Source organism: Nicrophorus vespilloides, unplaced genomic scaffold (genome assembly GCF_001412225.1).
Source record: "Nicrophorus vespilloides isolate i.1.1-1 unplaced genomic scaffold, Nicve_v1.0, whole genome shotgun sequence".
In the NCBI taxonomy this organism is placed as follows: Eukaryota; Metazoa; Arthropoda; class Insecta; order Coleoptera; family Silphidae; genus Nicrophorus; species Nicrophorus vespilloides.
In genome coordinates this window covers 83,204-109,448 of record NW_017100108.1, presented here as the reverse complement: position 1 = coordinate 109,448, position 26,245 = coordinate 83,204, and the positions used below count along the sequence as shown (strand labels likewise).

The following is a 26,245-nucleotide window of genomic DNA, read 5'->3' as shown; positions in this document are numbered from 1 at the left end:
GTAATAGAACAAGAATTGGAATTTGGCAAATTATAATGATCTTATCAAAATTCAATACATTCAATAAAATTAAATTTTTATTCATAATTCCTAAGTGTTTTCTACATTCTTTACTTTGGGTAAGCAATGTATAAAATGCCGAATTCAGTGGCGTAGCTGCATGATGAATGGGACTACAAGTGTTGGGCTTGGCTTAGATCAGTGATGCATCTTCAATATTCAATATTCAATAGCAGTAAATATAAGTTTATTGAATAGATATCTTTATATATTTTGCAACTATCTAATCTAATGGTGACTTTTAGGTAATGTAATTTGGATTTCCATTAGCATTGTCAATATGTTGCAAAACAAGCAGTATTTTCGCATTTTATTTCCGAAAATGTAACACAAAGAAGAAGTGTATGGAGAAAATGCACGTTACATTAAAATTGGTTTACGAAATTTAAGGTGATAAGAATTGTGAAGACCTTGAATGCACAATTAGACCTTTCGTAGTTGATGGAAATTGCAAGAACTCTTGTCTGGTTTATAAACTATTCAGTCAGTTTTAAAAATAGAAAAGCTCGTCCGTAACATATACAAATTTAAACTAATATATTATGTACATGAACATAAATTTCATTTAGTTCAAATTCAATATATCTTCAAGTAATATGTATGATTAATTATGATTAACTTAAATAGTATAGATTAACAATAATAGTATTGTGAACAATAGAATAAGAGCTTATTAATATATTTTTGAATGACGTATTATTTGGCTCAATATCACTTTTGGCGTATGTTTTTATTATTTGAGAAAGAAATTCATTTATCTCGATAGCATTAGAGTATCAAATGTTACATTTGGCAAGCACAAATAAAGTCGCGAGATTGGATGGTTCAAATTTTAAAATGTATATTATTATTATCATCGCCATCAATATGATTGTATGAATCTTGTTGCTCCCTTTGTCCAGGCCGCCCACCGCGGATGACCTTGAATGGGGTGTTAAATATAGAAAACAAGAGTTACGACCAAAATAACCGGCGACATGTGGATCTGGCCGATGGCCAATGGGAGCGAAAGACTCGGATCTCTGTGTGTTTTTCGCTCGTCGCGCTCTCTTTTTTTCTTTCTTCGTATTCCTCGTTCTCTCATTATTACGTCTTACTCATTTCTCTTACGTCCACCAGGCTATTTGTTGCACTTCTTATTTAACATGTATCCAATTACCGGCGCGGACTAATTAACACATTTCCTGGCTGTTAAAGAGATAACGTCCATTTTTCACGCAGGTTCCATTTTTAGATAGGAATATCCATCTGGCGCTTTGATAATGCTCGAGCTTACATAACACTGGATTCGAAGGCAGAGGAACGAGCAGTGTTTTCAAAATTGCTTATGGAAATGATAATCTTACCAAGCCAATTTTGAAAACTCTTTGGGTGAGGTCGGTGAGGAACTGCCTCTTGTTCGGGTCATTCCTGTCGGAGGGTTTGAAACCCCTTTGACTCTCGATGACCTCGGTTATGCTCTGCGATTTCTTCAGGCCGTAATTGACTGCCGGAGATGGCCAGTAGTTGGATGTTGTAGGTGCAGAGACCTGCTGCTGTCGATTGCTGCTCTTCCATGTGAAAGAGCTGCTCTTGTTCATGGAGTAACTGCTCTGCTTGATTTCCCTCATCTTTGCACTCGGGTGGACCACTGTTTTTTTTTTGCAGATTCTCACCACTGGAGGCACATTTCGCGAAGATGATCCGCTTATCAGTAAAAGTATTGCAAGTTGGGCAACAACAGTAATAATACCGCGGATGCTGCTTAGGCGCACGTCGGTAGCAGCAAGCAAGTTAAGTAAGTAAGGGGCTCGCAGCGAACAGATTTGGAAACCGTCTGGACGTTTTCCAATTTACAACGAATGTTTGCTACCTATCAACGGCGTTCAAAGCAATCGGCCTTTGTTTATATTAAAAGTAACAAAAACATAGGATCCTATCGCAGGAACAGAAAATAGGCAGCTATGATTCTCTTGATATGCCGTACTTTCAGCGCTCGTTACCAAGGACGATCAACAAGTTTTGTTCTCATCATTTTTATAACGCAAAATCCTAATATCCTCAATACTGTGCATGTGCGTACATTTACACAAATACGTGTTAAAAATAGCACCTATAAATTGTAACATAACTTCGCATCAATTTAATAGAGTCTAAAGTCCAGAATCTTCAATATGTTTACAACAATTTAACAATTTAAAATCAATTGTTTAAATTTAAAAAATATGTTTACAGAGGAACACTGGACCTTAACGAATTTAATCCATTCCAAAATTTCCGAATTCTTACTCGTATAGTAAAACATATTCAAAAATATACATAATCATTTTGCTTATCGAGCGAAATGCTCGTTAAGCGAGGTTCCACTATATATGACAGAGGTGGCCAAACTGTGGCTTGCGAGCCATTATATATATTTTATATTATGATTGAGATTTTTTTAAAACTATTATACCAAAAAATTTAGGCGCGGCTCTCAATATTTTCGGATAGGTAACAATAGCTTTTGCTGCAAAAATTCTGGCCACCCTTGGTATATGATATCAGTTCACCCTGATACTAGTACATTACTTTTCATACTATACTGATCAATTTTAATTTTCTTCAGTTTTTTTTATACGTTTAAATTTGGAATTGTTTCTGATTTTTTTATTCCTATTTTTTTTTTCCAAATAATGAATATCTTGAGAAACTGAATATATGAAATTAAATTATAATCGATCACGACAATAAAAATATTGTAGTCCTATGAGAGTTACAGCAATAAAATGTAAAAATATTTTGTGTAGTTGAAAAAATAACTTCCTTATTATTCAAAGCATTAAAATGATTGTATTTAATGGTTGTTGCAACTAATTAAATACAAACATGTATATATTTTAAGATACAGCTTATTAAAATAATATATTGCATAAGCCAAACACTAGTTGGACGCGAATTATTTATTTCATAAGAGTTGGCAAAATCATTCCTAAATTAAAGCATAACATTGAACAATAATGCCAGTAACTCAAAAGCATATAAATAATTTGATATTTTACATCTTAACTCTAAACGCTGTGTTGTTTTTATTATTACCCGTCGTCCTCCTTTAAGGCGGTTTCTCGAAGAGTGTCCTCCTTTTTGATATTTTATAGATGATATTAAAATCGATGACAATTGTCTGGTTGAAGAAATTAGAGACTAAATGTATATATAAATTTTGATAAATTAGAACAGTGGGAAAATCAACATGTTGAAATTGATAAAAGATGGATGGAATTATTTAATTATTTCAAAAATGAACACATACCATATGTGTACATTGTACTGCCCTGAAACTTATGCACTTGAAAGAGTTTTTTCAATTGGTAATGATTTTTCGACAAGTGAGATATCAATATTGAATGTCGATACTCTACTGCAGCACTTACCGTAAAATTTTATATTATTCATAATTTAATCTGAAATTCGCGATTAATTTGATTTTTTTTTCATTAAATGTTTTAATAATTATTGGAATTGTGAATATTAAATATTTCTAGTATATTAATTTAGGAATCTAAATATAACTTTTATCAAATAACTTAAATGTGTAAATCCGAATTCACCAAAAATGTGAAGTGTAAATGCTTCAGTTCAAACTATCTGGATTTTGCACAAAAACAATATATTTATATTTTATTTTTCTCATTTGATAATATTTCAATGTAACAAAAAACATAGAATTCTTTTATAAAACATTAGTTTCTTGATCCTCTCAATCATCTTATACTTTTGCACAAAATGAGAAATATTTTATAACTGAAATTATTTTGGTTTCCTTTCTTCAAAGAATTTAATTATATTAGGCTGGAAATAGTTAACAGCATTTTGTGAGGCGTTTCGAAATTACATTTATTATGTTCATGGAGTTTCAATATTAACAGAATAGATCAAATAGATATATAATATATTTTTAAAATATAGATTCCAAAATATTAAATGCATCTAAAAACATATTTGTCAAGATTATAATGCGGGAAAATGGTTGAGAAACGTTACTATAGAATTGAAAACACGTTGCATATTTGCCAATGTTTGTTTAAATTTTTTCGTTTAAATGTTGAATACAAATAGCAATAAATTATTTTAGTTTATAATATAAAACTTACATATGTAAGAAATATTGATTTCTAATTTAATAAAAATAGAGCTATGAATGTAGTAGGTCGTTTTATATGTATTGATTATTGTTAATTACATCATTGAAATAATTTAATAAATTCTTACTTGAATGAATTTTGATTTATTTATAAAGAATTAATATGTATGTTTGTTGTTTTTTTTTGTTAATGTATTAAAGTTTTATTAAAACATATTTGTATATATTGTAAAAAATATTTCTTTCGAATAAGAATTGATATCAAATTTTAAAATACTAGTAATTTACCTGTTTCTATTTAGCATTTACGGATAAAATAAAATCTCAATAATTTTGAATGTCCTGATTCTCACCATACCATAGGAAGGAACAGCTCTCAAAAAGCTGTAAAAACTTACCAATGTAATCGAAACGAAATGAAGTAAATTCTCATTTATAGCTACATCAACATATTCCAAATCTTTAACTATTTAAATTAAATTGTAAGTTAAATTAATAACATGTTTATGACTTGAATACGAGGTGCGGCATACCATGTTTTTCACTAATAATTCTTCGAGGATGTGCTACGAAGAACATTTCGAGTTTATTATTTCGAACTCTAAATTTAAAGACCTGTTTATTATTGGTGAGAGAGACCGGAGAAATAATAATCTCATAAGTAATTTATAACATCGTTGCATTCGTTGTGCATAAACAAATTGGTTCAGGCCTGTAATTTCTACCAGCTGGCAGAATGAGGGTTGCAGTGGCGGGGAGGAGGTGTAACGGAGTGAAACAGAGCTGACGGACGAATATAGAACGGCGAGAGGCGAAGCCAAAAAACCTACATTAAATACATTATTCCTCGGCTTCGGGATTGCGAGACGTTAGAACTATATGTAATCGTGAAAATTCATGCGAAAACTAAAGTGCTTTTATTTTTCGCATGTTTCGAGAAAAAAACGCAGCAATATTCATGCGTATACTTCAACATTTATATGCAGTTTTAATGACTTACAAGTTTAATACACACGCATTAGAACGCGTTTCATAAAATTTTGATGTATTTTCGTTTTTTAATGTGAACAGAATTAGAAATTAATTATAAATAAATATAGAAATAAATGTATTTAAATAACTTTAATATATTTTTCAATTCTATGTACTTCATTAATTATAAAATTTCGAGCGCAAAAACCGTATTTATGAGACTCTATATAAAAATACTCTCTGTTAAATAATAATGCCGGATCTCAAATCTACTGATTCTTTTTACAGACATAGAAAAATAAATCACGTTTGATGATTTAAAAGTTATTTTGACATACATTTCAGAAAAAAATGTATTATGTTTATAAAATCTAAATTAAAATCTTCCTGTCTTCTTTTGAACCTTTTTTTTAATGATTCGATAAATATATAACATTTTTATATTATTAAACTGATTTCATTCAAAATAGAATTCGGAGAAGTTTATACAATAATTCAGTATTTAAGAGTTTAAACAAGAAAACCAATGTGGAATAAATATAATATCAAGCTTACGTCAATTCGTGCTAAATATATATTTTTAATATTACAAACAATAATTGAGAAAAATAAATGCAATATAGAACTTACGTCAATTTGTGCTAAATATATATTTTTTGTTATAACAATTTATAGTTAAGCCAAAGTTCATGAAATATGCATGAAAGTTGCTTGGATGAATAGTTTTAATGAACATATAAATAGTTTCAACATTAACATTATTAACATAACTTTTGTTTGAATTTTTCTTTATTTTTTATTTATAATTGTTTGTGCATTTTATCAAATAACTTACTATCAAATTATATCAATATTTTCTTATTAACATACTGAATTTCAAAGATTGTCAGACCGACGTTTTCGTATTGTATTTTAATTCGTGTATACTTTATTTCTTACAATTTTACGTTATGTCTAACAACGAAGCCTCAATATAACGAACAATTTTGTAAAAAAAAAGTCATTTATTTGTTAGGCTAATGCATCATTCTAATCCTAACACGTTGGACACGTCAAATCCTGTCAAAGTTGTGTATGTTAGTATTTTTTTGGATTTGAAATATTATATTATGAATACTTGACGTTTTGCATGCATATGTAAGCCAGACCTCTAAAAATACATTAAAATGGACTAGCAGGTTAAAATATCATAGAATTTGGATCACATTTAGATAGCACGCTCTGAAAATTCATTCACAGAGTACAAAGCAACTAAATATTCCTGTAGTATTTTAATATATACTAATTATATAATCCAGCATTAATAGTTATAATATAATTAATGACATACTATTTATTTATTACGAAAATTTTCTATATGAACTGATTTCTTTAAAGTTTGTTTATTATTATATTTTATTCTTTGTAAGAAAATTTTCATCAACAATATCTATCTATATAAGAAACATCGAAGAAAACAGTAAGATTGAATGTCAAACACATTTACGTATATCTATGAGTTAAAACATTCTTAATTAATACGTTTTCATGATTTCAAATGACTTTAAATAAAAGCAGCCTATCTGCTCCTATTATTAGGTAACTAAGTGATTTTGTTATTTTCTTCAATTGTAAAATGTAACATGATGCATCAAATAAATAATAAATGTCAATAATTAAGAAACATATACTAGATTTTTTGAAATCGTTACATTCCGACACAGAATTATATACCTCAGTTCATTTTACCTCTTATAATGAAGCGATATTATATTAAAAATCCAAAGGACGGCACTAGTCAAAACATAACTTATTTAACATACCAACAGAATCAACGTATATTTCTTTTATATTTGTTTTAGTTTACTTACAAAAATAAGGTCGTTATAATTTATTGGAGTGACAAATGTACATAATATTCGCAGTACTTAAGTACATGTAGCGCCATCTCTGATATAAACACGACAACTATTAAATCAAGTAACGCAGATGGCGTACATTACAGAAACACTCTTCGTAACATATTCGATAAACGCCAAGTTGGAATAAGTATTAAAATATATTGTTTTTGCAGTTAAATGATGATTTCAAATTCGTATATCAAGCAACTTATAAATTGAAGCTTACCTGCTCGTCGTCATCTTGATGGTTCTGTTGGTGCAATTGGTGAAGTTCCTGGATCATCTGAAATTCTAGCTATATAAAATCCGTGATATATTTAAAACAAAAATTTATTAATTAGATATGCAATTTCGAATATACCTTCGTTTTGAAGTCCATATTGCCACCCCATTCGTTTGTCTGAAAATTTGATGGTGTTTTAGAACAATCTTCATTGGCTTCCTTAACTTCTTGCTTCTGCGCAAATAAACTCATAGTAATGTCAGTTTCCATTTCCATTGAACTTACCGCAACAGGCTCTTTTGATTGAAACGCGCTCTGTTCCTCCGCATCGAGTCTTGCCTCTTTCAGCTCGGAATCTTTCTCTGCATAAGTATCCAAATCCGAAATAATCTCTTTCAGCGTGTTCTTAATCTTTTCCTCCTTGATTTCCGCTATCGGCAGTGGTTCATAAGGTTTTGGTGGGGTACTGATAGTACTGGTATTAGTAGTGCTTAGTAAAGTGAAGGGTTTAGGACCGGAATTGAAGTTTCTAACAGGAACTGGATCTTCTATAATATCTGATATGTTTATAGGTTTTATACTATCTACGGGCAGTAGTGGTATCGCGTAGGACTTCTGTACGGGTTTCTCTTTCGCTTCTTCTTCGTTCTTGGCACCATTGGATAACTGTTGCGCCAGTTCGAAGGATTTCGGAGGCTCGAAGGGCTTCAACGGTTCAAAGGGTTTCAGTGCTCGCACTTTGTCTTCCTAAATAAAATTTATATATTTTTCTACTGATCTGTTTGTCATTGTCTAGGATTCGTAATTGAAGCTTCAGAAACCTGAAATAAAATACTGGAAATGTGTCGAAAAATGCTCTCGACTGTCTGATTCGTAATTTAACAAATTTTCATTCGTCGTTAAGGAATACGTTTGGAATTGGGTATTTTTTTTCTTAGAAATCTGAAGCTTCAAAACGTTACAAAACATAAAGAGGAGAAGTGAAAAGCTATATAGAACTGAGTTTGTTTGTTAACATTTTGAAGCTCAGTTTTCTGGAAGTAACGAAGAGTGTAGTTGTAGTAAAAAAAGTTCAAGAAGAGTTCCATTTTTTTTTATTATTAATAATTGCTTGTCTTTAAAGTATTACATTTGGAGAAGGACAAAATAATGTATGTTCCAAAAACATTCCGAGATTAATCAAAGCGCATATAAATATAATTTTTTTTAAAGGAAAAAATAATGTAAAGCGTCAGTTCTATATAACTTTTTCAGATATCCAAAAGGTCAAGTCTTTATCTGATCAAGTCTATATACAAAGTGTCTTTTATAGGTGAATTCGATTAGAATGAGAGGGTATCACATAATTATTACGTATATAATGAGAGTATGGACGAATATTAAAACAAGAAGAGAATGAATAGAGAGAGATAGAGAGAAAACAAATAAAAATGCAGATTAAGAGAAGAAGAGTAGTTGGTGATGGCATGACGTGTCGGTTCAAGATTCGTAAACCTCTTCGTATTCGGAGACCTCTTCGGATGAGAAGCTTTGCGTGGAGGACATTTTTGTAACCTTACTACTGCTCGTGCTGCTTACCGATTGTGAAACCGATTGCATCACGCTGCAGCTGCTCGTCGACTCCTGGGTGCTCGACGAGTTCTCAGTTTCCTCCTTCATTTTAGACACCTGAGTGCCCTCGAAGGAGGCGCTCTTCTCTGACATCTTCGTGTGGCCAAGATCCTTGTGCGACTAAAATCAGATAAAAAACACGTTATGGTTAATTATCACTGGAAATTGGCTATTTGTTTGTGCATTAATTTCGACGGCGGAAGTCCTTGGTGGTCTTTCAAGTGAACTCAAAAAAAGTAAACCCATCTGAAGTAGACTGAGAATTTATAGGGAGCGTGCTCGTAATTGGATATTATACGAGAAGGTGTGACACTTTAATACACCTTTTAATTGGCATTTACTACCTTTGCCAAGTGTTGCAAGCGTTAATTTCTTCCTTCTCTCTCCAACACCGCTGTCTCGGAACGCTTACAAATACAACACTCGTGTAAACATTTCTCGAACACATGCATCACTACATCCAACATCGTCGTGATTCATTTTGTTCTCTCCATATTTGCAGAGTTGTGCTCACCTCGGACAGAGTGGTCTGCTCGTTGGATTCCGACTCCTCCTCCCTCACCAGCGCAGTTCCGGTACCGATCTGTGCGAGCGCCATATCTTGCTTCTTCCGTATCCGGTTTTCCTCGTCCTTCCGCCTGAAACAATATCGGAAAACTTTACAAGCGTGAGATCACGGGATCCTAGCGTGTCGATGAACTTTTATGCAAGCAGTAATTTTAGCGAGATCATAATTGCTGCGCGCCGAGAATAGAATTTTTCAGACATTAAGAAGCCTAACAAATAAAACGAGCCTAGCTCAAAAAAAAACAAACAACAACGAAGAAAAAAAAAGAATAAAAAAAGACGAAAACGAATGGGGATAGATCGTCTCTTCCTATCCGTTTTAGAGCCGTCCAATTGGCGATCCGCCAACATTCGACTTCAAGCTAAATGAACTCGCTGCGTGCACAATTGCCAGCTTACCACAATTAATAACAAATAATTAATAATGAGCAGTCGCTACTCTGGAATTGCGACAACGTTCGTCACGCGAGTGCGAGTTTTTCTTCCCCCATTTGACTTCTTCCATTGGTGCTCCAATGCTTAAACGATCTCGAAAGTACTCCACGAGCCAAATGCTATTTATACGTGATATACTGTGTGAGGGAATTGCGGAAGTGGACATTTGCTTTTTGGAAAAGAGACAATAGCGAAAATCGATCGTGTTTAAAAGCTCTGGCCCTCTGCCAAATCCGATCTTCCATGCAGTTTTCTAACAGAACATTAACAGCAGAAATTAACAACCCATCGAAAGGAATTGCTCCCATGGAAATACGCTCATTTTAATACGTATTTATATACTTATACGTATTGGTCGGTCTTGAATCTAAATTATTTCAAGTTGCAATGAATTCCTTCAGGATGTTTCATTTTTATTTATAAAATATCACACAACAAATCCTTGCTCTTAATACGAAATTAGATCCACGCTTTTGTTCTCGGTGCCATTACGCAAAAATACAGCAGGAAAGGAAACAAAGTAGGTGGAAAGGCAACAAATTAAAATTCTTTGCATTCGTCTTAAAATTACAACAACAAAAACTAACATTTTGTAATATTTAGTTGACCTCGCATTCTGATTCTATTTTGAACTGATATTTGGTTGTTGCATAAGACCGTTCAATTTTTAAAAGATATACATTAAAAAAAAGCAGTTAATATTAAATATATTGTCCATTATTTTGTATCACTATGGCTCAACATTTAGACAATTTCATAATGCCATCTTTCCAGAAAGCTTTCTTTACCTTCTGGAGCGTACCCATGTGTATGCTCAAATTTACCGATCCTAAAATAATTTTTACACAAAACGAATGGTAGATGCAAATTGGCCACTTGAGTCACTCTACACAGGGTCACAAAATAGATAGCAAAATTAAATAAAATTTACACCAAATTGTATCTATAACTGTACGCTACAACTTATAGTCAAAAATCACCTTGTACAAACTTGTACACACCAAAATACGAAAAGCCAACAACCCAATAATTAAAATAAAATGAATAAAATATGTATAAATCAGATTTATGAATTGAACACAAACATACAATAGATAAATACATAAACAGTAATAAGGACTAACAAATCCACAAAGAATTAAGATAAAGTTGAATTTCATCCAAACATGATGATAATGATGTTTATATCAGCATTTGCAATAAATGGCATTATGTACATTCAAACATTCACAATTGAATTCTTCCATAATTTCTAAAAAAAATTGAAACTGTTGGATAAATTAACAATCATTTTCTATCTTTAAAATCGAACAGTGATAACTGTATAAAACATCATCATCATAGATGATCATATGATACAATAATCAAAAAGAATATTAACAGAAAATGTCATTCCATTGTCCACGATGTGAGATAAATTTTAGTTTTAGATACACTGTTCATCAAATTGGTACTAAAAACTCTTGTTAAATGTGTTTCAATATATTCAATAATATATGAAGAACATTTTATAATAGAGACTCGAAAGAGAACTTTAAAAGAAGAACAAGTCAATATGCTAAAAGATAATATCAGTCAAGATTGCATACTGTTAAGCCTAAGAAGTAAAAATTACATAGGAACATAGCTTACAAAATAGTGAATTATTCGATAAGCTTCTTTTAAATTTAGCAATGTTTGTCTTAACCAATTTACTTGAAAAGATATATTTATATAAAAAAAATAATAAGTTCCACACTATTACACATTTATTATAACCATTAAGACTTTTCAAGAATATTCAGTTAAAATCGTCAAAAAATTACATGTTTTTAAGATCACAACCAAATCACGTAGTCTGTGTTTCAAATCAAGTGCTTTTTTTGCATAGATATGGAATGAGAAAAATGAATGTAATTGTTTGTTTGATTATTAATATTTTAGATATCAATTGAAATGTGATTGATAACACTAATGATTGGCTACTCTAATTTTAAAATAAATCAACAAATCTTTAAGTAAGATGCTTCTAAATGCAAGATTATTGGTTTCCGTTTTAGATGAAGTCAACAATACATCTACATTTATTGTTTGTTTACCTTTGAAACACATCCCACAGAAAATAAGTAAGAAATATTAACAGTGAATATTTAACGTCGGAACTGAAAGCAGAGAGAAATTCTATTTTAAATCCATTGAGCCTCTTTTTCCGCGCTTCCGCGTTATTATTATATGCATATTTTTTTTCCGTATATTTCTTTTTTGACGTTGCTTCTTTGTGTCGTTTGGTGGGTGTCCGTGATGTTTCTTCCGGGTTTCTATAAATGTTCCGATTCAAAGTGCGATTTAAGCCGCACGCCTGTAAAACAAACTTCGACGCAGTGGGAATATTAAACGCAACATTTGCTCAGCAATTACTCAAAACTTGCATAATTTGTCTCAAAATCGTAAATCTCACTAGCGCGGAGCGACCGAAGAGATTTCTATAAATGAAATTTGGGTTACGATTGCCAGACTTTGGCACTGGCGGCATTTCTTTTTAAATTATTTTTTTTTAATAAAATAGCGAGGAAATCAAAATGTCGTTGTCGATAATGTCGACGAAAACGATCTCGCACAACTTCGTTGCGTTTCCAAAACCGAATTTATTCTTGCGTAAATTCGAGTTTAATACGCGTCGGAAATGTGTTTACACAAGACGCAACTGACAGGTTGACATCTTTGAAAATAACATTTTGGTTAATGAGACTGTAGACAAGTTAATAAGCCACTCACCCAGCCACCTCGCGATTTCCGAAACCGAAGAAGCTAAAACCCAATGTCCAAAAGTAACTCAGCCATTCCGCAAGCATGCCTTGAGAAATAAAGAAGATGAACAAAAAAAACAAAGATGATGAAGCTACGACGGGTTTATAGTTCCCGCCTTTGCTGCACCACTATCGCCTCGATCGTTACTTGAATCAAGAAGAAAATCACAATATGCAAATACATTGTTTTGTTTTCGTGCACTATTTTCTTCTTCTACATAATGAGATGCATAATATTGGAGCGACACTAATCTAAATCATTTACCGAATGGCGTTGTTAGTGATCCAATTTCGGATTGGAGCGATTTGGGACAAGCGCATGTCAACCTTAATAAACACCGATCCAATTGCTTTCGTCCATTCATTACTGCGCCATAAAAACGTAAACATCATTTAAATAGATCCATTTTAGTATCAGATTACACAGCTTTTACAACTCATATGATTGTCCTTGCCACCCAAACTTTCATTATAGACTTAAATTATATTCTAATTACCCAATAAAAGAATAATTATCCAATATAATTTATACTATTCCGAAATACTAAACTCTTACATCTTGGATCAATTAGCTACGATTAATTACATACATATGTTAAATACAGTCACATAATTTACACATTATTGCTTTATGTTTTTAAGAATCCCCGCGCATCCGCCATATTTAATAGAAAAATTAGAGACTACGTCTTTCATATATCATCTCTATTGCTGATTTTCATTTAGTTTCTATACGAAATTCATAACCACATAAATTAATTACAAAATCTAATTTAAAGTAAATTATAACTGATAATACATATTTAATATGTATATGTAAAACGTGTCTAAGATGCATTTATATAATAATATATATCTAATTACATTGAATTTCATTTAGTATTATAAATTATTACGAGACTCATGATAATTCCTGTCTTTCTTCATTTCTTGTTAGTTATTGATTATCAATAAACACAAATATAATAAATATAGTTTTCTGAAAACTAATTCAATAAAATTAATAAATCGTTGGAAATAATATCTATCTAAATTAACATTTTTATTAGATATTTGAAACATAGTTGAAAAAAAGTAGTAATATGTCAGAGTGGTAACATATGTTAATTATTAAATATCATTTTTTAAGAGTTTTCTTTTTTTATTCATACATGAATAAAAAAGGAAACTTTTTTTTATGTTTTCATTTTTATTAAATTTTTAAAGGTAACTTTACCAAGTCTAAAAAGAAGTTAATAGTATTATTGATGAATTTATAAAAGAAACTGAGAATAAGAACCCAAAAAACACTATAATTATAAAGAAATAATACACATCTGTGGCCAATAAATAATATACATCTCATTTAATAATAAGTGTATAGATCATTCACAAATTGAATTAAACGTTATAGTTTCCTAAATTCTTATTAATTGTGCATATCTACATAGTTCTGTTAATGAATTTGTCTGCACAATGTTTATTTATACAACAGTTTACTTTTCAGAAGAATGTAAAACGTTTTCTTTCCCAAGATAAATCAGTTTCCATCGTCACACAACTATGTTTTCTTTGTACTGAAAACGACGCCTCCATCCGAAGAGCAATTAGCTCCGCTCGTTAAACTTTTCTTTTATCACCGAAGCACGGGTACAGCTCGATGCTATTTCCGGTCCGGACCCCGAACCCGTTCGCCAAAGCCTCCTTACATAACAACAACGGCTCTCCTTATATTCCTTTTATTCCTTCTAATATTAAACCTCGGGTCTTGCACTCTCCACCAGCCGACTGTCTCTCGAGCATCGGAACTTTGTTGCAATCCAATTTACCAGCAATCAATGTCACCATTGCAATTTAGAGCGGTAATTAACGTCGCGCTCGGTGCGGTTTCGCAACCAATCCGGCGAACGCCCATCCGGTTGAAAACGGCTGAAATGAAATGCGCAATCCGCTACATCAGCATTCGTAAAATCCTCTGTTCTCACTTTTCGGCCAGCATTTCTAAACGGATTGGCCGAACAAACAGGCATATCTGTGCCAAATGTAAATGGAACCATTCATCTTTCAAATCGAAAGTACAACACAAACGATTTAAATATCCAATCCAAACAGTATTTTAGCTCATACTTTCCTCAACAAATCGTTAAAGAAATATACATAAGAAAGTTAAACTTACATATTTACTGTACTGAGTCTAAATCTAGTCTAAATAGTTTTATAACTCAATTATGTTTAAAGTGCAACAAGTTTTAACAACTGCCAAACTAATATAGATAGAATTATGGTCACTGACATATCTTGACATTAAATCAACTATGAAATGAAACATTTAAATTATTTCTATTATTTATATATGAACAGATAATATAATATGCTAAATCTAATGATATGAAATGCTACTACTACTTAGATTTTTTTCTTGTACTTTCTTCATTATTATTTACTATTTTCATCTTCACATTTTCCAAGTACAATTATTTAGGATACTGATAAGTATTGGGTTGTTCGGATATTTCCTGCGACTTATGCACAATTTAACACACAAAAATTTCGTCATATCAGCCCTTATAATTATTTTTCACAAAAAACCTTGTAAATTCTGGGAGGATGGAATATTTAATTTTCGTGAAAGATGAAGAAAAAATATTTTTTTTGGGTTGGCAAGAAAGTAATCTCAGTTTTGTTGTATGAAATAAAACTCTTTTTTTACACACAAGGAATATACTTTCATCAATTAAATATTTTCTATTTTTGACAGCTTCATGATTCCGCGCTTATATAACTTCTGGACCTTATCGACAAATAACTGATTCAAGTGTCATCCATAATTAGTGATAGTTTTACCATTCAAAGAGTTTTGTAAACATAGAAATAAATTGTAATCCGATGGTGCAATGTAAGGGCTATATTGGATCACTTCTAATCAGGCACCAATAATTTTCCATGAGTTACCAAAGATGTGCAAGGATTTGTATTGTCTTTGTGAAACAACATTTTCCAATTCTGGCCGTTTTTGTTTGATTGCTTCCTCCAGTTTCATTAGCTGTTTACCGTAAATCTGAATTGATGGATTGATCGTTTGGTTTCTTTTATATAGCCAAAATCCCACCAAATAACATGTTCTATTTGATGTTGATTTATCGCGCTTGGATCATAATCGTTTTCGATTGAAGTAGACAAACCATTTTTCATCACCAGTGATGATTGATTTAAAAAAAGTGAATATTTTACCTTCAGAATTGATTATTTTAAAACTAATCTCTGATAAGTGCATTCTGTTAAACAATCAACATCATAAACATCACATATTTCTGTATGAACCTCAGGAGCCTCAATTTAATTTTATTTATTCATTAAGATCATATAAAATTATTACAGTAAAGCAAAGTTAGTACATGATATTGTATTACATTTATATTCTGTTTGCGAATTTAATCAATGTTAAAATTAGACGCAGAGTACGAAAAAAAAATCGCGCATGAATAGTTGATATTATTAATTCGTTTATGAAAGAGATCCATTAAACATTCTTTCTAAAAAGGTTATTGCCCTGAGATCATTTTACATACAAGCAGTGATTTTATTTTTAATGTGCCCGAGTACAACGGGTCTATTTTTACTTTTCGATTACCGGGTGGAGAGTTGAAAAATATATACATATATATTTACACAAAAAAAGTTTGTACATATACAAAAATAAGTGCTGTTTATTTTTTCACAAACTTTTTTTTAGTTATTTTTATAAATAAAATAAATGAAGTTTTTGTCGGCCGCCTGCTGAAAAGCCAAGGCAATTTTTGAACGCTTCTCCTTTTTTATTTTTTTTTTCTGTTCGGCAATAAAAATCTTTTTATACGTTCCATGCTTCTTGCATCTGTTTCGTTAATGGCCGTTTTAGATGCGATGCATCATCTTTAATGATCGCATATCATATTGTTGAATTTATTAATAACTAAATGGCTGATACACAATTAATCTTTGGGGGATCTTCAAAATTTCTAATAAATAAATTTAACTTTAAAATTATAAAAATACGCTCTAAATTTAATAACTTTTTCACTATGACAATCACGTCATCATGAACTGATCAAATCTTAATCAGTTAAATTATTTTTTGTATTAAACTGAAAATGAGGTCTAAGCTGAAAAAGTAATTAAATTATATTAACTCATAATAAAATTTAATTTAATCGTTAGTAATTATTAAAGGGACTTCATATTAAATTTGTTATTTACAAACTATTAAAGTTAGTAAACAATTACTACATAGTGATCGATTATTAATTACAATATTGTAAATTTGTTGACATGAAATACTAATAAACATTGTGAATAAATATTTTTATATATCTAATATAATTATTAAAATTCTACACTTTAAGTTAACATGGTAAATATACTTCTCATTATCTATATTTCACTATAGGGTTTGTCGGTTTATAAAACCCGGTTTTTTTGAAGAAATTTATAAAATTCTAAAATCGGGTTCTTTCAACTAAAAAAAACGGTTTTTGATCTTAGGCTAATATAATTTTTTGTTACTGATGCAAAAGAAGAAAGCAATCTACTAAAATATATGTTGTAGAACAGTGATTCTCAAACTTTTTGGTCCGCGGCCCACTTTTGAACATAAAAAGTTTCTGCGACCCCCTTTTGGATATAAAACTAGGGCCCCCTTTTGGACATAAAAATTTCCTGCGACCCACCGAAAAATGGGTATGTATAGAAAAACAACCAGGATTGTCATTAATACGACCCATAGTTTGAGAATCACTGCTGTAGAATACAAATATGCAAACATAAACGTTCTTTAAATATCAAATAAACTTTTTGAAATTAGGGACGTTCGTGTATGTGCGTGTGAAACAAGTGTATTCCGTGGAACGCGGTGCTTACAACAAATTCTTCGCCAAAAACGTCCATTAGGAAGAAATTTTACAACAATGAAAAAAAATGTCTGTTACTAGTATTAAATGCAACTTTTTTGTGCACGTAGTAGATGAGATAATATTGTCTTTTTCTGGAAATTTTCTATCTAAAACAAGGACCTGTTTGAGCAATAGATCTATAGACATTCTTTCCTTTTAAAAATTATATTTTCCTAGAAAAATAAGAAATAAAGTAACATTTTATACTATGGAATAAAATTGATTTAGTTATACTTTTATATAATAATATAGAAGTTTGTTTTGTGAGTTTCTATTTTGTTATTATTTTAAATTTTAATCAATTTGTCTCTATTTTTCAGGAAATTTTTTTTAAATCGGTTTTTGTATAAACCCTATTTCACTATAATTAAAAATAATCCTCAATAACAATAGTAACTAATTTATTTAAAAATAACATATCTAAGTATTACCCTATCTGAAACTGTCATTTTATCTACAATTTTTTTTTATAATAATTTTTTTCAAATAAATGAAATGCATGTATAATTTATTATATAAAATGTATAAATATTTAAAATATAAATCAAGATTTCTTTGATGTATAAATCATAAGTTGCCAAGATTGAAATTTTGGCAACTGATAAATGAATCTGACAAAAAGTAAATGCAGATAAAAACAGAAACCTTCATATTTATGTTTTCAATCTATTTCCGCAATTTCTTTATTGCATCGCTGTGAAATAGATTACTTAGATTATTTGCAAAGTAAAATTTCAAAACAAATTAAATTTTATTTTTATTAAAAAAAAGTTCGTTTTTTTCTCTTTTTGTAGAGTTTTAATGTCCTCGTTTAGTCCGGGATATTGACGGATCCAATTACTCTTACTAAATGAGGTATTGTGGTAATTTAATTCATTAGTAATTGATATTACAAAACTCCAGTGATATAACACTGTGTCTCTTAAAATAGGTGTTTTACATCAAACAAAATGATCGACCAATCAAATAGACGCTGACAATCTATATCTTGCAGGATAAACATCTGATTGGCGAATGCTCATCACGATTCTAAAGCAGTTGGCAACAACAACAATGTACATTATTATTCTTTTTCTGTTTCTTTTCGTCGCTAATCCTTGTTCTCTCCCGGTTTATATGTTTCGCGACTGCAGCCAAAAATATATATTTACACGTCGGACTTTATTGCTGCCATCGTTTCGAAATAATGAAAAAAAAAACACTCGCCGTGCACGCATGCAATCCTGATGCGGTGCTTAAATTACGAGCTTGTTAAATGCGAAAGCGCGGTTGCCGCTTTTCATCGCGCTAAGATTTCACGAATTTTTGATGGAATGAGAAATGTCCATACACAAAGTTGGCCGCTGTCCACATCAAACAAAAAAAACATAATAAGAAAAGCACGCATTTGCACGGAAAAATAAATAAGTAAATAGTGTAAATAACAAATTCGAAATAAATCCCGTTGTTGAGAAGCGCGCTTAAATTTAGATAACAGGGATCTTTCGTAATTGGAGCTTTTTTTCGGACTCTTGTTTGTCAGTTTTCTTAGTCAATTCTGTTATGTAAAAAAAACGCGCGCACTAAGCACAGGATTGACTTTATTTATTCTGGAACTATTTTCGAGTTACGTTACAGGCACCTCAACACAAACAATCTACTCACTTGTTTCTGGGCTCAGAAATAAAACCAAACAAAGTTTGGTTTAATTACTTACAACGTTCTGGAAATAGATGTTCGCTTTTTCTTTTCAATACAAACTAATTCGACTCGATTAAGAAACTCGCTAATTAAGTGTTAAACATTTACACATCTAATTATTTCCTGCAATATACTTAACCAAAATAAACTTCTTTTAATGATTCTAATTATATTCCAACGCATTTATACAAGCATCACAATATCAACATTTTTTAACTTTACTTCATCTTCTAATATTTTATTTTGGACATGTTGGTGATTTACGAATTCGCTATTTTCGTCGATAACTTAAACTTCCTTCATCCCTTAATAACTTACTTTACTTCCTATTAATTATAAAAATTTACTGTCCGTTTTTTGATGACAAACATTTAAATTACAACAAATGACAAAAATGAAAGGTTAATATCATTGTAGAAAAAATCTTCTATTTTTTCTCTTTATGTCAAAAAATATTTACAGGTCAAAAATGACATTTAAAGTTTTATTAATTTGATTTTATACATTTGATATTGTTTTATTTGTTATATTGTACAGTAATTATATTTATGTTGAAGTCTAAACTTCTGAAATATTGAAAATAAATGTTTCATAGAACAAAAATTATAATTTTCACAATTCAATAAGTTATAATAATAATTGATCTAAGATTAATAATATTTTTATTACGAACAAAAACATATTATTCCATCCATTTTTTAAATAGAATTTTACTTGTGCTATCTGTCACCATGGTAATTTTACATCATAAAATAACATCTTAATAAAAAAAATATTTGAAATATAATTGATAATTTAAAATGTAAAATAATTTCTATGACTAAGAAATACTAAACCAATTAAACATAGTTTATATGTGTCATTAACAATTTATTTTGAAGAATTATGTTATCCTAAAATTAGTTCTTACAGCTGAGATTTATTATATTTCTATCATAATGTCAATGAGGTTTCATATTAAAATATTTCGCTCGAAGTTCGATACACGTTTTCAAAATAGATTATGTTTAACTCTTCATTAGATTATGTTCTGATTTAACATAATTTTGTTATAATCTATTATATGATTGGTTATTGCAAATTTAAATCTAAACTTATTTTACTTTTTTCCTTTATCTCGCTTTTTGTCTAATATAAATGGGACGCTTTGAAATTGCGAAATGGAACGAACAAAAATATACACTTATATATACGCACGAGATTTTATTTTATGTTCGTATCTTCGATTATTTTCTGTTTTGTTTGCTCGCTCTCCTGTACTAATTTTTACTTACTGTACTATTAGATTAGTTAAGCTTTTCATTTTACTGCTGATTCGATATTTTTTTCACACGATATATTAATTATATTTTTCTTTACTTACGAAGTTTGTGTTGTTGTGTAGAGGATTTCGTTGGAATCTGCGAGCTAAGTATAAAAGGGGCCGGTGGATGACTAATTCCGTCTGGGCGTCGGGGCTGACCGACGTCCGATGCGAACGCAACCGACGCCCGACGTCCGCGCTCAAATCTTTTACAAACTTAGACGGTTTGCTCTTCAACTTTCCTCTAGAGACAATAATTTATAACAAAAAAAATTGTATAATGTATATATTTATTTAAATAAACTTCATTTTATATAATATTTAACAGTATAAATAGCCATTTAGTAAAGTATAGTCAATTAATAAAAAGCAATAAAATTATGATGTATATAATTATTTGTAATAAATGGAATACCTCAGTCTGCACTTTTAAATTCTTTTTCTTTATATTACAGCCTATACAATAAAATGATAAATAAAATTAGGTCCATGCTGATATACATAATTTGGTTGCTTTTAACGAAATATGTTAACAATATTTTTTTATTTAATTTAATGATTCGATTAAAAATACAATTATATAGACCAAGGCTTCCCAATCGCAATTGTCTAATGTCCGAAAAGTGAATAATATTTGTATAAATAAATTAATAACGTGCCACCCTTATAACCCTTACAAATTTCACAAAACGCGTGCAAATATGATAGTCGAAAAAACAATCTAAACATACAAAATAAATTAAAATCACATGCAATAAAAGCATAAAATAATTATATATTAATTAAAAACCATTAAAACGTTTTTACGATATTACGATTGCTTTTCCTCTTTAGGCTCTTTTACTTCATCCACTACTTGTGCTGCTACCTCTGCATCTTTAACTTCATTCATCTTTTCCTCAGCTTTTCCAACTTGTGCTTCAACTTGCTTACCTTTTTCTTCTGTTTCTGATATATCTTCTGATTTTAATGTCTCTTCTACTTTCTCTAGTTTTTGTTCAGATTTTTCTGTATATTCTTTTAACACTTGCTTTTCTACTGCATCTTCTTTTACTTCAATCTTATCTACTATTTTTTCTGTTTCTACCACATCATTTGTTTCTATAATTTTCGCTTCTGGTTCTTTTATTTCTTCAATCTTTTGGTTGACTTTTTCGACTGATTCTTCTACTTTATTTTCTTTTGCTACTCCGACGTCTAGTTTTATATTCTCTTCTACTTCTTCCAACTTTTCTACTTCTATTTTCTTTTCTTCCACTTTAACTTCTATTTCTTCTTCTACCATTTTAATTTCATCTACTGGTATTCTTTGCTCTTTTTCTTCAATATTCACAACGTTATTTACTTTTAAATTAATTTCTTCAGCTTCATTCAATGTTTCTATAGGATTCATTTCATCTGCATTTTCAGCTTTTACCATGTCTTCCTCCAAGTTTTCACTGAAATTCTTAATTTGTTCAGCTGTTTTCATTTCAATGTTTTCAATATCACTGTCTTTATAAACTACAGATTCATTAATAATATCTTTATAGAATTCAGTTTCTTCCTGTTCAATATTTCCTTGACCAGTGATATCATTTCTTAGAGTCTGGTCACTTTTGGGGTTGTTATAAGATCTTGGTTTTTTATACCATCCCCTACCTCTGCTCCTGCCTCTAAAGGAACCTCTACCACGACCTCTTGGAGGCATTTGCATATCACCACCTTCAGCAGTTTGTTCAAAACCATCTTCATTGTTAGCAACATTCTCATGAATTTGATGTCCTTGTCCCTTAAATGAACTATTTTGTAGATGATGTTCATTTGTTGCCTGGTCATTGTAACCACTATACTCTTTATGATGGTATCTTCTTCCCCTATATGTACCACCCTCTATATTTTGATCTTTATGTTGATGTCTTCTACCCCTATATGAACCTGTTTCAATATTATGATCACCCATACCTTGTTCACTGTTACTACTATATTCTTTATGTGGGTGTTTTCGTCCCCTATATGAACCTGCTTCAGTATTATGATCATCCATGCCTTGTTCACTGTTACCACTAGATTCTTTGTATTGTTGTCTTCTTCCCCTATATGATACAGATTCAGCATTATGTTCTGCTGAAGCATGTTCATTACCATCTCTAAACTCTTTAGGATGTCTTCTTCCTCTAAATGATCCACTTTCAGTATTATGTTCATTTGCACCCTGTTCACTGTACTCTTTATGTTGGTGCCTCCTACCCCTACTTAATCCACTTTCAGCAGGCTGTTCATTATTATCAGCATAATCAGTATTTTGTTGCCTTCTTCCTCTATTTGCCCTTGGCTTACCTCTACTAGTTTCATGACTATAGCTGAATGTCTGGTTATCATTTATGCTATATGTATGTTCGCCAGTCTCAGTTTGTAATTCAACTTTGATATTAACAGGTTTCCCATCAAATAGCTCATTCCTCCACTTAGAATTGACATCATCTTGTTGCTTGTTATGGCCACCCCTACCATGACCTCGTCCCCTTCTATTTCCACCCCTGGGTCTTGCTTGCTCCGAATATTCATCTCTCTCTGGATCTCTTAAGTAGTTGTATGATGGATCTGGGGGTGGCTCACAGAAACCCTCCTGACTGGCTTTCTCCTCTCTCATACGATTCAACTTAATCCTCAGATCCATCACTGGTTTTTGCTTTTTATTATTGTGCATCTTGTTAACTGTAAATATCAGAATTCCATATATAGTTAATTATAGACTAATAATATGACTCACCACTACCTTAAAATTGGAAAATACGTTTCGTCACAACAAAAAGACACTTTAAAACAAATTAAATTAAATATATTCTTACTGCAACATTTTCAACCTACAACACGTCATTTCGAAAGATAAACCAAAATAAAATAAATGAATTTTACCAAAAAAATAAAAATATAGTCTACATGAATAACAAAAATGTATCGTCAGTTGCCTAAATAAATAATGATATTTGGCATTGTTGCCAAATTTATGATATTTCGCGACTTGTAATCGACATATACCAAAAGCAAACATTTATCACTTACACGAATTATCTCTAGATAATTCATCAGATAAAAATTATGACAAGTTCAAATCTCACCAAAAACTTTATAGATTCTTTGCATTTATGCCACAAATAAAGCCGTAATGATTTTAAAAATTCAAAATGATTACAAGATGTAACTTAAACACTTAAATATGTCTTTACAATTTGTAATTTATATTATTATGTATGTATTCTTTTTAATTTAAAATACAGTAAAACGTCGATTAATGTATAAATCTTCCGTTTAGTAAATAATTTAACAAAGAAAACAATAAAAAATGCGGATTAACTTATAAAAAAAATAAAAATGTGTTTTTGTATATCAATATAAAAATATTACGTTTTAAGTCAAATAAACGCGACGTGTTATCAACGGTGGAAATCACAAGCCCGGCAACCGAAATACCGTTTATCGAAATCCCGACGTTCGAAACTATATCAAAATCCCGGCAACCATAATCCCGCCTATATCCGGAACGTAGTCACTTTTAAATTGTTATTAATAATAAATAATAACAATTAATAATCTAATTGTATTTAAGATTATTTCATAATGTTAAGGTTTATTATGAATAATTCAACAAAATCAAATAAATTAATAATAATTTATTGTTATAAATAATAAAAGACTACGCTCCAAAATAATTTAAAAATGTTATTGTATTTTTTTTTATATAGTCGGGATTATGGTTGTCGAGATTTCGAACATCGAGATTTCAATAGACGGTCTATCGGTTGTCGGGTTTGCGATATAGACGTGTTTTTCAATTATCCGTGCCTTAACTATACAGAATTAACACGGATAATCGGATAATTTATGAAGTAATTACAAATTTTGTTGATATATTAATATTATTTAGAAATTATCATTAATACATGTTTATGCCAAATTCGTAATATTTTTGTCATGGTTATATAATTGTATTTTATTATTATCATTTCGGTCACAGGTCATCTTTTTGATTCTGGGTAGATACCCAATTAATAATAATTAATAATTATATAACTTTTTTAACGTTGCAAACGTGGCAACGTTGGATGAATTTATTTGTTTTTAGTGTTTATTCCGGTTGCATACATACATAATTTTGTATGCAACAAGTACAAGTTTGTTTAGGTTCTGTTTTGCTCATTATTATTTTTGTGGTTAGACACGCTTTTTTCTAAGTTTTATGGGCGAAATTACGTGCAGAATTGTTAGAAATGTGCGATTGATAGAAATGTGCTTGAATTCGGACGGTTCTTGATGCATTAAAATGTAATAATTGCTCTATTTTGAGTCGCCATTTTGTTTGGTAAACATTTGGTTCTCGTCGTTGTTTTTGTTTTGTTTTTTTTTTATTATTTTCGGAAAATTCGCGCATTATTGATTTATTATGTCCGGGGAAATGAAATCTGAGATTGACACGATACGGACTGCACCCGGAAACAGCATAGCTGCACTTGACCCGAAATACGCCGTCCTGGCTGCTCTGGGGTTAGTGCCGATAACGCCGCTCCTCATCCAGCTGAATCTGCAAGAGTCCCAGAAGGAGATTTCCTCCAAAGAGATGCCAAATAATGAAGTGAAAGACACTAAACTACAATGTCCAGAGTGTTTTGTTTTCTTCTTTGATAAGTCAAATCTAGTGAGCCATTGCCTGTCTGATCATAATACTGAACTGAAGTACTATTGCAAGATCTGTGCCAAACTCTTCAAGAGCCGATCCCTGCTGGAAGAGCATCAGAACACCAAACATAATGGAGTTAAACCATATACATGTACAATATGCCCACTTAAGTTCGTCTGTTTGGAAGCACTTACTGCTCATGTTCGGAGGCACTTGGGCAAGTTGCCATATAGATGTAGAATTTGTCAAGAAGGATTTAAACTGTATTTGGAGTTGAAGGACCATGAAGCAATACATGAGCTTCGAAAAGTGACCAATAGAAAAGCAGATAAGCATATGTGCAAAATTTGTGAGAAAGAATTTTTGAAACCCTGTGATTTGGAAAGGCACATTAGAGTGCACACTGGTGAAAAGCCTTTCAAATGCTCTATTTGTGGGAACCTTTTTCAACAGAACCATAATTTGAAGAAGCACATGGTTGTGCATATCAAAGACAGAGTGTTTGAGTGTGATATATGCAAGAAGTCGTTTTATAGAGGTGATGTCCTCAAACGTCATATGTTCACACACACTATTGTCAAACCATATCCATGTGAATTATGTTCGAAGAGTTTTTCCAGACATCAACTGCTTAAAGACCATATTGCAAAACACTATCTGGATGACAATACCACCACTGATGGGGACAGTAACAAGAAAATCAAGAGGCCCAAAACCAAAGCAAAAATTGAACAGGAACAGTCCACTTGATCCTCACCACTATCATCATCATTGGGGCTGCACTTTTTATACACAGTACAGCCCTGAATTTATTTCAAGCGCACAGTTTTTGTTTTCTATTATACATTTTTATATATATATATATGAATATACAAGGATATTACTTTTTATTTTTAACATATACATGATTATAGGAAGGAATGTATGTAGTATTATTGGATTGTTTGGAATCTATGTGGAATTATGTAGATAAAAAAAAAACACTATTAGTTTTAAGAAAATATTATTTATACACAGTTTTAGCTGAGAAATTGTAGTATTACTAATCAATATTATTTTTGT

General features: G+C 30.8%; 3 protein-coding genes across 7 annotated transcripts in view; 1 reads left to right on the top strand and 2 right to left on the bottom strand.

The window, feature by feature from the left end:
* Positions 1-20,713, bottom strand: part of LOC108568346 — a 37,114-nt gene extending 16,401 nt beyond the window's left edge. Inside the window, exons 1-6 of one of the 4 annotated variants that reach the window (XM_017929367.1) lie at positions 20,587-20,713; positions 9,363-9,505; positions 8,816-8,968; positions 7,523-7,984; positions 7,376-7,471; positions 7,241-7,297 (exon numbers count right to left, since the gene is read on the bottom strand). In XM_017929367.1, coding sequence (XP_017784856.1) covers positions 7,241-7,297; positions 7,376-7,471; positions 7,523-7,984; positions 8,816-8,968; positions 9,363-9,446 — 852 coding nt within the window. In that variant the 5' untranslated portion in view covers positions 9,447-9,505; positions 20,587-20,713. Of the gene's footprint in view, positions 1-7,240; positions 7,298-7,375; positions 7,472-7,522; positions 7,985-8,815; positions 8,969-9,362; positions 9,506-9,814; positions 9,896-20,586 lie in introns of those variants that run through there. The other 3 variants (XM_017929366.1, XM_017929370.1, XM_017929368.1) reach the window with 3 other exon arrangements.
* Positions 20,714-20,799: 86 nt separating this feature from the next.
* On the bottom strand, positions 20,800-23,436 carry LOC108568348 (probable serine/threonine-protein kinase kinX). 2 transcript variants are annotated; one of them, XM_017929373.1, is made up of 2 exons: positions 23,279-23,436; positions 20,800-23,223 (listed from the first exon to the last, which is right to left on the bottom strand). In XM_017929373.1, the coding sequence occupies exon 2, from the start codon at positions 23,213-23,215 to the stop codon at positions 21,338-21,340; it is 1,878 nt and encodes a 625-aa protein (XP_017784862.1). In that variant the 5' UTR covers positions 23,216-23,223; positions 23,279-23,436; the 3' UTR covers positions 20,800-21,337. The 2 variants fall into 2 exon arrangements, with proteins under 2 accessions (XP_017784862.1, XP_017784861.1); XM_017929372.1 differs by having other exon boundaries at positions 23,285-23,435.
* Positions 23,437-24,661: 1,225 nt separating this feature from the next.
* LOC108568331 (oocyte zinc finger protein XlCOF6.1-like) lies at positions 24,662-26,222 on the top strand. The gene has a single exon (XM_017929338.1). It carries the CDS (start codon positions 24,950-24,952, stop codon positions 25,931-25,933), a length of 984 nt encoding a protein of 327 aa, XP_017784827.1. The 5' UTR covers positions 24,662-24,949; the 3' UTR covers positions 25,934-26,222.
* The last annotated feature ends 23 nt before the right edge of the window (positions 26,223-26,245 follow it).